This window comes from Gambusia affinis, linkage group LG20, assembly GCF_019740435.1.
Source record: "Gambusia affinis linkage group LG20, SWU_Gaff_1.0, whole genome shotgun sequence".
NCBI lineage: Eukaryota > Metazoa > Chordata > Actinopteri > Cyprinodontiformes > Poeciliidae > Gambusia > Gambusia affinis.
The window spans coordinates 19,460,040-19,474,327 of NC_057887.1; the positions used below are offsets into that span (position 1 = coordinate 19,460,040).

Here is a 14,288-nt window from a genome sequence, read left to right on the forward strand (position 1 = left end):
GTCTATCAAATATGAATTTCTTATTTAAGCATAACATAACAAAGGGATTTATGCAAATGTTTGTAAACAAGAAATTAGTTTGTTAATTATGTTATGCTAGCTAGTCAAAACACGCATGATTAGATTTTTTAAAAATAAAGTATCTATTAAGTAGTTGACAAACTTGTTTCTTGAACAAAAGCAATTAAAATATGTTATTCTAGATGTAAATGTAAATATATTCACCTCACTGTGTATCGTCAAAGTAAGTCACATTCCTTTAAGAAATATGACTCATTTACAGTCACATGACACATATTTTATTCACTGATCCCCACTTTGGTAATACTGGGTCAAATCAGATTGAGATATTTATGCATAACCATAATGTGGATCAACAAGCCTCAGAAAAAACCCTAAAACCTGTTTTAAAGTTTTCATTATGCTGAATAGCATTTAGTTTATTATACATAAACTGCTCGAATCACACTAAGAAAATAATTCAGAAAAATGTGTCTTTAGGGACAATAACTTTTCTTTAAGATTATAGTTTTGTATTGTTTAAAGAAATAGTTTGCAGTACCTTTTACATTTAAGGGCACATTCCCCAGTTACCAGTTTAATGGTTTGGTCAGATTAAGAGTGATATTAATATGTGGCTTTGCAGAGCAATGAGTCACTCATTTTATTTGTGTCAAAGAATTTAAGGCTGTTATAGTATGCGCCATAAAATCTGCATCTCATTTGCTTGCAGTTGAGTTCAAGGAGTCTCATCCAATTCCACTCACACCACAAGCTGTATTTTTTCCCCTTGCTCTGAGTTCTGCAGAACAGAAAAAGGGAATTCCTTCCTCCCCTGACCTACCTATTACATTCCAGGAATGTTCCTGATCCTAAACTAAATCTTTGCATGAAGTATTTAGTGGAGTAATTTGGAGGATAAAAGGCGTTTCAGTCAAGCTTTAATGCAGCTCTCCCTGCATTTACCCTCTTTGAACGCTGATTGTGTTATGTTGACAATAGTCTGGAACTAACTATTCACGACTGTGAAGTGTGAAGTTTTCATCCACAACCGCTTGTTGATAATGCTTTACTTTCCTGTGCTGTGTGTGAGGGTGGGTCTAATCACATACCAGGCTTTGAGTCATCGTTTGGATGAGTTGGAGGGGAATAATCCCTGCTGAATGAGCACTAGAAAAAAGCCTTTCATGTGAGAGAGAAGTCTCCCTGTTGAGGGGATAAACAGTGATTTAGGCCAGGGTTTCATCTCCTGAAATATAAACTCATTAAAACAAATTACTAATTAGAATACCAGAAGGCTCCCCATTGTAAATGGACAGTACTTGACTGTCTTGGGTTGAAAAATAAACTTTGGCTTTTGTCTTGCAGTCGGATTTGATTCAAGGCTTTATTTGACTTCTTTTTATCCATCACCTCTGTGATGTGTTCTGGCACAGGCAGTTAGGGAATCAAAGGTTTGGACTTCAGAGGTTTTGACTTCAGGATCCTTTTTAAGATACTAAACTTGATTTCTGGGGCTGTACTTTAATCAAATCAGTGACTGCTGTGGAAACTTAAAAATAATCTCACGCTGAACTTGCCTGGAAGGCCCATTTCTTGTATTTTTTTAATCTCAGTCTGTCTCTAACACACTCACACACTCTTGTCGTAGTTTAACAAGAACACCATAATCTGAAACCTTGGCTTTTTCCAAACACCTTGACTAGAGGAGATTTTAAAATCAGGTTTGGAGCCAGGCAGACAAAATGTAATGCATGTAAGTAGTATTTATTTTTTGCCCAAAAAGCTGTATCAGAAGATTTAAAAGATTGTGAAACTGAAATTTGTCCCAGTACTAGTCCTTGCATCTGCTTGACGTTCCTGTATATAATGTGGGGAGTGAAGTAGAAGTGATTGAACATTTTCTTGGTCAGTGCACTTTACTCTGTGTGACCTGGTTTCCAGTCATTGGGTGTGTTTGCACGTGTCTGTCTACCGTTCTAGCCTTGGGCTGAGATTTAGCCTGGAAGAACCGTTTGATTTCCCAGGCGGGGTCAGAGTTCAGCTGATAGCAGAAGCCACTTTTAAACATGTACTAGATGGGTTTTTTTTTTTAGGTTCTCTATCTGGAAAGTTGAGTGCATTCATCTCCATTACTGACCATGTTTTCTTTTCTTCATGATATTGTAAATAAAGATAGTCATTACCTTCTTTGATTTGGAAATAATTTTAAGCAATAATACCAATCACTTGGAGACACAAAATGTACCTATGCCAAACATCAAGAGAGATGTTTCCATGTTGAAATTCTATCACGTTTTAATTTCAGAAATTTAAATATTTGCTCATCTTGTCTCTGCAGGAGTGAAAGCTGCAGTGTTTCTTGCTTCAAATAAAATACTTCCGTGTGTTTGTCCTCTTGACCCATAATCAAGCGGGTTCATGTCATAACATGTGTCACCTTCCATCTTAAACAACATCAGGGCAGTGACAACGTAAGCTCACACACATCAGTATTCTTTGCAGTGTGTTGTTTGCTGTGCGTTACGTGCTCAGTGGTTTTAACATCCTTTTCATAATACACCTAAGGTAGGTGTCAGCAAAATTATTTGTATCAAACATGATCCCAGGTTTCTTGGATTAATGACATGTCCATACAAGTTTCCAGATTTAGGGTACAAAACATGAGTCTTTATGTTTCAGGTAGTTACTACCTGACTATCAGGCATGTTGTGTCTGCTAGCATTTAAAAAATCAGGTTGTACCTGTTGGTTCTCTGAAACACTTTTGTGCTTTATGCTCCCGTAGTTTTCACTGCTTTCTCTGGTCAACTTTTCCTAAAGTTAACTCACTAATTAGTCTTCTGTTTGTTTTCAACCTTTTTTCAGTTACAATAAAAGGTAAAAGTTAGACTAGGTTTTATTGGGTCGATGTGTCTCTAGGTCAAATGTCACAGATGTTGCTCTTGTTAAACATGTTTTATGATCTGACATCTTAGTTGAAATGATCATCAAACAGGACATTGTGCAACTGTTTACCTGCATGTTCCATGAAATCAGATACAATTCTGAGAACTTTACTGCAGAAATGTGTCATTTGGGAATTTGTGGCTGATTTCACTTTTTTTTTGACCGACTTTAAAATAATTCAGTTTTTCCAATTACTGTCTGTAAATCTTAAGATATAATGAGTTATTCAGCTGAAACCATGTGTGTCTTACACTGAGGAAAAGATGTTTAATTAAACTTTCAGATGTTTAATGAAGAGGAAATTAGCTAATTCCTCTTTTGGGTCCCCAGGATTTGAAATGATTTCCATCGACGCAGCCAGAATAATGTCTGAGAATAGTTTATTATAATTCAGAAGTTTACATACACTAGGGTTGCTTGCCTTTACTTTATGCACAAATACGCAGTTCAGTCACTCTTGGGGAATGAAGAACATGCAATCATAATTTGTTTTTTCAAAGGGCAGATTTGATTAATTTCAATCTAGTGACACTGATTAAAAAGTTTTTCCATCAGTAACACCTTTTCATCAAAGTCTGTTGCTTTTATTTCAACCTGTTACTGTCACTGGTGCGTTCACTGACTGGAAAAAATATCTTGTTTTTGAAGTTTTGACATAATGTTGAAGTGAAATTCTGCCATTTCTAGTCACATCTTTTGCTGGCAATTTTTCTGTAGTTCTACATTTGAAATCTCTGAGAAATTTTCTTGTGTTTTTAAATGTGAATACGACAGAAAAAACAGTTATGATACAATACATCTTAACTCCAATGAACTTTTACTCTCCACAGGCAATTTTTTGCACCTCTGAACTGTTTGGAAAATTATTAATTTTATGAATTTCTTTATAATTACGAATGCTTTTTTTGTCAGCTTTATTTTTTTTTTAAATCCCATTGTTCAAGAAAGGCAGAATTTAACTTTTTAAAGCTTTCCTCACTGATAAAGAAAGAAAAAAACTGTACTGTAATGTATCTATTGTTTGACGTTCTCTCCGTCGATTCACGTTGCAGTGCGCTAGGATTATTGTTTTGTCACTGATTGCTTAAGCGGTGCTGTCTTTTGACCAAAGACTATCTCTTTATGAGCAATCCATTTAATTGAAAAGCCTCTACTTAACTGGAAGTAGAGATTTATTTTGAAGGTTAGATGTCACATTTATTTTTTTTCTGAATGAAGTACTTGTCTGTTTCAGTTCTTTGACAGACTCTCTGATTGTATGAATGTAGCACGGAGCCTTGAAAAAAGTCAGCACACATCCTCACCTTGATGTGTGTGTTTGTCTCCTTCTTTCTATCCTGCCTCATGTCTGGAGAACCCTTCCTCCTTCGGTCAGGCCCACATTCCAGCTGTGGTCCACACATTTTGGCAGGAAACTGTGAACTCGTTATTGTAATTATAAACTTTCAGGTTTTTTTTCACAAAATCATTGTTGGCCACCGTAGCGGCCCCAGAACCACACAATTGGTATTCATGCATGCTGTAGGTTAATATGGGTGTTTTAAAAGGTGTTTCATTCTCATAAAATGTGTGCACTTGTAGGCTGAAGCAAGCTGGTTTTGCTTTCCAGTCTGTGCTTCTATAGATTTGGTGATGGAGACGTTTCTAGTGAATTCAAATGTTTGTAATATTTTTCCCAAATTTTTGTCCTTACCTTGTTTAGCCAGAGTTGATGCACACATGTGGCCCTGTAAGCTGTGACTGTGACCATACTATTAAGGAAATTCCTCCGAACTCCAGGGTCGCCTCGGTAAGTTTTTTTTTTTTTCTATCAGCTGGTTTGTGCAGCTGCGATAGCTTCTGTTTTCACAACACATGCACAGAGTACACTGTTTATAGACATGCTGTCTCAGGACCTTCAAAGGTCACTGGCAACTGACATTACTATTTATTCCCATGCAGGCCAATATAGTTAAATAAAATTAGTATATTTTATGTAAAATGTATAAAAATGTGTTTTCCCTGTGTTAGATTTAAACCCATAACTTTAATTTATGAAAAACATTTATGTATGATCAATGTTGGAAATGTCACATCTTTTAAAGCCATATAGTATATTTTAGAATCAAGAAACAAAATAATTATGAAACAAGTAAATTTATTACTTGAATTGTCTTCAAAGGGGAAGACAATTTCTAAAACAAGAAAAAGAGTGTTTTGTCACACCCTCTAAAGTAGAAGTTTCTAATATGTGGATAATTTTGATGTGTCTGTAATGACACCAGCTTTATAATTTTGTTGGGAGAAAAGTAATCACTGGAAATGTAAAGAATGTACATGTGGTTGTTTACTGGAAAGAAAGAAAAAAGGAGTAGCAAGAACTTTTGCTACAAAGGTCATCTAAACAGAAAGTGTAAACAAGCTGGGAGGATGGATCTATGCTCAACAGTCAAAAATTTTTTTCTTGTTGGAAACATTGTTTTTGTTGGAAACATTTTATGCCTGAAACATTTAGATCTGTGAATTTAAAAGAAGGAACAAGCCGGAGCTGAGACAGTAAGAGTCAATAAAATACAAAGTTCTTAATGTGGCTAAAGCTTGATTACGGATTGACAAACCAAACTGAGGAGTGAAAATCCTTTTTTCAAAATTTGTTTCCAAGTCAACTATACAACAAATCCACACAACTGACTTTTAAAATTTGCTTTTATGTTGAATTGTCAAATGACATTTTGTTGTGAGAAAAGTAATTATTGACAGCCATAAAGTGTGTGAGTGGTGTGACAAGTGTTGTCCTTGTACTAATTCTGACATCTACATACAGTAAGAAATTGGAGAAATTGAGAGCATACATCTGTTGGGACCAGAGTAACAATGCTGGTCAGAAATTGCAAAATTTAACCTGAATATTGAATAGTTTGATGACAAAGTCTGTCATTTTTTTCAATAAAGATGAGATTCGTGTCTTTATTAGAATATTTTCTAATTGATGTAAACCAGACCATCTTATCTATTCTTTCCTTTCAATATAAGGCTTTACTTTTGTGTTAAAACTGCAGACACATTAACATCAAATCAGAAGTCTACAGGGAGATGGCCACTGAGGAAAACCCAACTAAAGTTGGCTCTGCGGAAGCATTCCACCATGTTTCACCTCTATCCACTGGGACCAGACCCAGCAAAGAGGACAAATGTGCAACTAATCTACCGGAAGCAAGGCGGAGCTCTGACCAGCGGTGCCTCTCAAAGCAGCAGAGCTGTCCTTCACTTCTCCTCTACAGGAAGCCGTCATGTGACGATGTAAAAGGGACTTTTTTGGACAAACATTGTGAAGAGTATAAGTACTCAAAAGTCATCAGTCCTGAAGAAAAAGTGTTCAAGGAAGTTTCAACTGCTAAACTTGTTGAAAGAAAAACTCCGATATGTTGGAATAATTCAGAAAGATCTGTGTTCCTGGACAATGCAGAAGATAATTTGAATGAAGGTGGAAGCAAATCTAACAGTAGTCCATGCTCCTGTGGCTTGTCTAGGTTTGAAAGAAATATGAATTCTTGCTTATGTGACAGCCCTCAGCACAGTCCAAGCCCTGGCTCCAGTCCTGTTCAACATTGTCACCTACGCCGTGGCAGTGCGCCTGTGTCCATGCTGGCTTTTCGTAAGGTAGTCCAAACGTTTTAAATCAATTTAATCTTAATTTGTGACTCATTTAGCATTTCAGAGAACTGCATTAGTGTGTTATATTCTGTTGTGCATCCTTTTCCTATTAGGGTGGTCCCTCCAGTGAGCCGAGCTCTTTGGCCTCCTCTCCCCTCAGTTCTCCCCAACTCTGTCTCCGCAAGCATCACAAGAATGGCCACATTTCTCTGTCCCACCTCAAAGATGGATATTCAAGTTTAGAGAGATTAAATAGAAGGCCCAGGATTAAAAAATGTTCCTTGGAGAAAGCGTTCACTCGAGGTCCGTCTCTGGAAATGATACCAACAGCACTGGAAGCATCCGCAGGAGGGGCCACAATCTACAACAGTGGGAGCAACAGCAGTGGTGAGGAAGAGGGAGACATCCTGTCAGATAGCAGAGAGTTTGACAGTAAAAAACGTTCCACTGCGCTGGTGAGGCGGTACTGCAAAAATAATGAGAAGGTATTTACAATAATTTAATAATTCATACCCCTTAAACTTTTCTTACATTATTACAAACTTTAGTGTATTTTTTGGGATTCTCTCCAAAAAGTAGTTCATAATTATGAGACGTGGTTCTTTTCTTCAAATAAAAAATGTTGCATGAAGTCCCCTTTTTCTCTGATACCCCTTAGGAAAATTCAGTACAGCACATTGTCTTTAGAAGTCAACCAGTTAGTAGAAAGACTCCCATCTATGCATGTTTTTCTTGTGGCATAAATCAAGCAGTTCTGTGAAAGTTTGTTGGCGAACATCAGTGAGAAAACAGCATAATGAAGACCATGAGGCACACTAGAATGCTGTGACGTTTGAAGCAGCGTTAGGTTCATTCGTCCACTTGTGTACATAAAACATAGATAAAAATGTGTTAAAATTCTGAATCCAATAGAAAATCCCATGGAATCTTAGTTTGCAAAAATTTGAACAATAAGCAAAAGTTTAACTTTGTAGACATGTAAGGGTGGTTAAGGTATAAGTCAAAAGATATGCAGCATTAATTGCCTTGAAAGGTGATCCTTTTAGGTCTTGAATAAAGCATACAAATACACATCACACTTAAATGGTTTTAGTGGTAGAAAATTAAAAACAGCACAATCATTTCCTTCCAATTAAAAACTTCCTGCTACTCTGTGTTGGTGTACCACATAACATCTCAATAAAATACATTGATAGTTCTGTTTGTATAATAACAAATGCCCTCAAGATAAAGCCAGTTTGACTATGTCTAATTATCTGTTTGTATGTCTTTAATTAATAGATTTTTAAAAAATTATTTTCAAATACTTCCTCATTTCTTTCCATTAGGTGATCAAGTCAGTGTGTGCAGGAACCAGCGCAATTGTCAAAGAACTGCCATCAGGTTGCATCTCAGAGGACGCCTGTGGAATTGTTATTGAGTACACACTCTGGCGTCCTCGCAAAGAAGATTTGTGGCCAAACTTCAGATGTGGAGAACATTTCAGAGTCTGCAGGGAGATGCTTCGGCCTGTCAGAGTGAGCCCACACCTGGTAAGAGCAGCAGATGGCATAGAGTCTAAGCTGGAAACATGTCATGATAACAGTATTGGGTATTGATTCATCTAATAGTGAAACTTTTCCAAAATTGTTTTATACTCAGTTTTATTATTTTGTTTTATTTCAGCACTTGTTTCTATTTTGATACCTACTGGTCTTTGATAAATTATCGAAGCTCATATAGGGAAGGTTTTAGGGAATTGAATGGATGTGCAGTCCTTCTCATCGCCTGGTGAAAAAGTTTTGCCCAACTCTTTTCTATGCTCTCATAAAGCAAGATAAATCAGCAGAAAATTCCTGATTCAGGGGAGAAAAATGGTTCCCTGCTATTGCTCGCCTCTGTTTTTGTTGAAATGTTGTGCCTCTAATGCATGGAAGATGAATAATTTGCACAAGGAATACATTAATAGAGCATGCACTCACACACACACACACCCGCAAACACACAGGCTCTTTGTTCAAGCGAGGCCCCTGCTGTGGAAAATGATTTATTCTGTTAGTTCTGCTACCCGTATTACTGACAGACTGAATGACTGAGCCCTCTCTCTCTGTTTGTGTGCAAGTGTAAATGGACTGAGCTGAGTTGGCATCTGTGTTAGATTTACAGCCACAGACATTGTACAGAGATGGAAGATGGGGACTCAGAACGCTAGTGGGCTATTATCAAGTTTCGAAACGAAAAGTGTTTCATCAACATGAAAACCTCTCACTGGAGCTGTTTCACTTTGGCAACAAGCATTTGGAGGCCAGACTGCTTTTTCCCACCTTTCAGCAGAACACAATAAATGATAACCCATGCTGTTCGGCCCTTGAGGAGGAAACATTTATTCATGGGTTGCCAGTCAGCAGCAACCCTGTTGTTTTACGTTATCTTATTCAACCTCTTCCTGTAAAAACTCAGAGCACAAGGAAAACCAACGCTCAAGAATGAATTAAAAACTCTGAATTATTCAAGGTTGTGCTGAGGTAATAATTACACTTTGTCTGTTTTTTGTTATAATGCAGTCTGAGAAAAAATTTGGAAAAACATTAAGAAGCTGAAATTATGTAATAAGCCGGTAAACTAAACAACTATTTTTATTTCAAATTAGTTAGGTACATGTACATTGTTTTGCACAAGTATTTATATTTATATAAAATGGATCTGTGGTACTCACAGGGATTAGGGATTAAATCTCCCCCATAAATAACTAAAATCCCCCCTCTAAAAATTCTAGTAACTGCTGATTTTGATAGTTCAAACACCACCTCAACATACGTTATGCATTAATATACACAGTGGAAAGTGTCTTAGCATTACCGCAGAAGCTAACATTGACAGTGTTCCTTACTTCCACTGCTGGGCATACAGCCAATCTGCACAGGTCTCTTTAAATTGACAGCTGACAAACCTTAGATTTGGGTGTTTTAGGTAGTGCAAAAACACAGTCCTAACAGGGTGTTGCTGCCATCAAAATCACATTCATTTTTGTAATGAGACTATCCTCAAGATAGCACTTGAACTAGCACTGGTTTAAATCTTCAGATCCAGCCCATTAAACTCCAAATATTAAATAATCATGTTCATACTTTCTTATTTTTTATTGCTGTGCTTGGCCAAGACTCTGTCTCCTTAACAGAGTTTTAGGAACTGCCAAACATATTTCCATTTTATCTTTGGAAATAGGCTTGGTAAAGTTTGCTAAATGTTTGCAGTGACTTCTTCTGGTGGATTTTTTTTCCCTCATGTTACTTCCCCCCCCTTGATAACCTCTGGTGCTCCCCAGGGATTGCACACCCCACACTTTGAAAAGCCCCGGTCTATCACTTAAAATCCCAATGAAACCTGTTGAGACAGTATGAGACAATCAAAAAGAGTTGGGAAACTATTGCACGGGACTGTATGAGTTTAAGCCTGGCATAGGTTACAACACAGCAAAGCACTGTGTAAAGCCTCCTGTGTGTGGAGGGGGGTTGCACACTCACACCATAAAAACAGAAGGTTAACACTCGTGCATGCCACGCTGCGGTTTTCTGACTTTGCCACGCTGTTTTTATGAACCCCGTTGTGGTCGTAGAAATGCAGGCTGAGGAAAGTTCAGGGAACGTTGCTCTAATAATGAGCCTATTGAAAGTGGTGGAGTTGCCTGTCTTTCTCTTGTCAAAACAAACCCGAAGCTGCTTCGATAAAGGGGTCACCAGAGAAACAACTCCGAGCTACAGCTGAACATTTTCTGAACTAGATCTTGAAGAATATTTAACAAGACTGCAAAAAAAAATTGAAAAAGAAGAGAAGCTATCCATGTTCAGATAATTAAAAGTAGCATTGGTGGATACACAGCTGGAAGAAACACAATGCTTGCTCTTTATTTTGACTATTGGTAACAGATGGTGCCATAACAACCAGAGCATACTCACTATCCTCAGTGAGTATGCTCTAAAAGACAGAGTTGAAGTAGGATGCATCTCTTATGTTGGAGCCCGTTTACAGTATTTATGTCTCGATGTAGAGAATTCACCTGGAGTTTTTGGGAGACATCTTGTTTATTCCTCGAGGTAGTAAAGCAAATCAAATAACTCAGGATAATTTGAAGCAGAGTGTTAGCACCACAGAGGGGGAATGGGATTTTAAGAGAGGAAAAAGCAGAAAATAAGAAAAAAAAAAAACATTTGGAGAGAAATGTATTGGGGGAGGGTGGCCGGAGCTGCTAAGGAGAAGAAACAAAAAAAGAACATTGATGATTAGTTAAAAATGCATGATAACAGCCAGCATTACCCTAAATAATTCTGCGCTCCTTGCAAACAGTGGCTCAAATCTGTCATGCAATCCATTGTATTATCTCCACATGTGGTGTGGTGCCAAAGTGGTAAAAATTTGACATAATTATTTCTCTGGATTGCAAATGGCTTTTAGGCTGGTTGGTTAAATGCTATGCTTTTAACTCTAGAGCAGATGCAATAATATTTTTCTCATTCCACTTAGTCTTGTGGGGCCTTTCATCAGTTGCTTTAGGAACTCTCCCAAAAGCTCTTTATGCCATCATTTGTCATTTAACAGTATAATTTATCCCAAAGCATATAATTTGCATTTAACAGTACAATTTCAGAATCATTTGCCCGTGTTCTTTTTGTGCTTAATCGTACATGTACATTCTGTTTGAAATGAGGCATAACTATGTGTAAAAGACATTTAACACAGAATAGAGAAGTGTTTCATTACTGTACACTGGTTTAACAGTGAAACATTCACATACACACACCTAGTGAAGAGCTCAAACAGTTTGAAGTGTAAGGAGTTTTTTGTTTGACCATGTGGAAACTGCCAATTACAATCATGCTGAGTTCTCTCAATTAGCTCTGTAATGTAGGAGCAAGTTGTAACTACCTATCTTGCAAAAAAAACTTGTTTTCTGACATCTTTTGGATTTCATGTGGTAAATTTGTAATTTTTTTCTATTTTTCCCACATGATTGTGTCAAAATTGTGACAAACGGTACATTTATCTGTGATAAGAATTTTCAAGTTCTGCAAATTCTTACTACAGAATTTAGGTAGTGTAAAATTATATATCCTATCCAAATTTTGTTGGGCAGGACTTTGATTGATTTTTGATCTGAAGCATTCCATTGCAGCTGTAGCTATAAATTGAGGGTAACTGTCCTGCGGAAAGATGAGTTTCTACCTCAGCTTCATGTTTATTGCTACCAGGTTTTCTGTGTATTACTCTGTCCATCTTCCAATCAACTCTAATCAACTTCCATGCCTCTGTATCAGCATGAAGAATCTACACAGCATGATTCTGCTTCTTAGGTTTGTTCTTTCAACAGTAACCGAGTTTCTATCATTGTTATTTAGTCACATTTTGAGTGGTTGAAGAAACTGATAAAATTCAAAATGAATTCTTCAATTTCTCCAAGCTTTTTTATGCTCACATGAAGTAGTTTTTGTTCTGTCCCAAGAGAGACCTAATTCACAAAATGGGGGTTGGAAACACATTTGCCAAATAAGTTCTGACGTAGCAAACTTAACCATGGGTCTTTTCCCTATTAGAGTCACAAAACTCTGAAAAATTTAAGATTCCAGCATGAAGAGGGGTATAGTAACCTAGAGTGGCTGATGAGAGACCCTCCAGGATAGGATGGGAGTGCTGGGACTCTTTATTTTGAGATGTGTGGTTTGTGCTATTTTGTAACCTTTATATCTTGTTTATTACAGCCTAAATTTCACTCTGCACAGCCTGGTTGATTTGCTCCAAACCAGTAGATGGAATCGCATCTGATTACCATTTAACTTTTGTTTTTTGCAACATTTCCAAAGGTATCTTAAAATTTACATGATGGTTGGATGGAGACATAGCTTGTGGCTTCTTCTGGTTACTCTTTCAGAAAAGACCAGATTTGCTGAATGACCAACTAGTAGCTGCCTCATTAACAGATTCTTCCACCTGAGCTGGAAGAATCAGCTCCAACAAATAAATACTATTCTTTCCCAGCTTGTCAGCTTAGGTAAACATGCATGTATCGGTAGGTTTTCAGTTGTTGCATGCTCTCTTAGAGAGTTCACAAGCAGTTTCTAGAATCAATGATGCATTCTTCCCTCAAGGGATGAGTTTTGCTTTCCTGTTTCTCTCAGGATTTCATGTCATAAGTCATTTAACTGCCAGAATGTTTCCAGTTTAGGTCTAAGAAATGATGGAAAACATAAAAATGTCTCATGCTGTCGGTCACGCACGACCTCCCTATATTTGTAAAACATCGTAAATCCTACGGGAATTTAAGCGCTAAGACAGAGCTCTGGTTGTTTTTGCACATGACAAACATAAAGCCTGGTTACTGAACTGTTCTTTGGAAGTTTTGAATGACGGTTTTGCTTTCTTTAAGTTGTTTCATAGCTGTCAGCTTTTTTTTTTTTAAACTAAGGAATTGGGTATTGCTTATTGCTCCCAAAGCGGTCTGTGTTTCTAACAACCTTAAAAGCTCTTTTACTCATGTGAATTCTTAGGAATCTCTTGTATGTGTTCTGCTGTTTCGGTAGCATTTTTACTAAATATTTGTATGAAAATTACTAACTTGGTTTTAAGCTAGTAGTCACTAAATGTTTTTGTTTTTATTAATAATAATATTAGTGCCATCTTTCCTGAATGACAAGAGCTGTTAAACCTTCTGTTTGCTCTCCTGAATGCTCTGTTCCCCTGAACTGTTTGCTAGTGCGTCTGCTTCATATAAAGGGCATTTAAATTGAATACAGTTTATGAGCTCAAATTATACATTATGTAAACATAACTATATTTATTGGTAGTTGGTGTTGCAAGATAAGCCGTCCAGTAAATGTCCGGTTTTAAAATGCTATAATGATACCACATATTGGCATACAATGATGTTTACCGATTGGTTTTCCAGGTGCTTCCTACAGTAAATGGACTTAATTTAATTTTTTAGGTCAACAGGCAGTCAGTTGTCACTTGAATGGTTTTTCTTTAACCATATATTTGCATTATGTGACATTTAAATATAAACACAACCTTCATTCAAGTCATATTTATAACTTCTCCTTCTCCTCATTAAATCTCCATTTTGGTCATTAAATTCCTCTTAGATTTTCTGTTTGATCTTTCATCCAGTCACTCCTCTTGCTACTGTTTGGGTGTACCAACTGAAAACCGATCATGACATCAGTTAAAAAAAAAAGTTAGACTTCTCTGAGCATGACCAGAACATTTTTGAAAGGTGGATATGTATGAGTAAACATTGTAGCTATTACAAAACACTTATTATAAATTTCCCACTTCTCAACAAAAATGTATACTCAAAGGATTTCACAATACAAGATAATTGTGTCTAATTTACCCAAGTATCAAATGACACCTGTGATCTTTATTTTACTTACAGTAGTCCTTTTTATTTGGTTAAGAAATTAGAACAATCACTGTGTCAGAGTACAAATAGTTCAGTCTTTGATTGTTATGGTAAGAAGCAGCTAACCTCAATGCTTTGTCAGTGAGCTTGACAAAAAAATTTTCTTTAGCTGTCAGCACAACTAATTTTTTTTTCTCTATTAAGCCATCTCAAAAGTTCATAAAATACCTAAAATACCATCATCATTTAAAGGAGACTTTATCCCTCACTGGAACCTCTTCTGCCAGACAGAAATTTAAAGAGGAGCACCAAACGTAAGTGAGGTGGATTAGCAA

General features: G+C 36.8%; 1 protein-coding gene across 3 annotated transcripts in view; it reads left to right on the forward strand.

Annotated features, from left to right (window-relative positions):
• plce1 (phospholipase C, epsilon 1) overlaps positions 1–14,288 on the forward strand; it is an 84,275-nt gene that overhangs the window by 5,201 nt on the left and 64,786 nt on the right. For 2 of the 3 annotated variants that reach the window (XM_044102279.1, XM_044102281.1), the window contains exons 2-5: positions 4,651–4,737; positions 5,987–6,587; positions 6,695–7,066; positions 7,910–8,113. In XM_044102279.1, the coding sequence (XP_043958214.1) occupies positions 6,021–6,587; positions 6,695–7,066; positions 7,910–8,113 (1,143 nt within the window). In that variant the 5' untranslated portion in view covers positions 4,651–4,737; positions 5,987–6,020. Of the gene's footprint in view, positions 1–4,650; positions 4,738–5,960; positions 6,588–6,694; positions 7,067–7,909; positions 8,114–14,288 lie in introns of all 3 variants that reach the window. The other variant, XM_044102280.1, reaches the window with a different exon arrangement.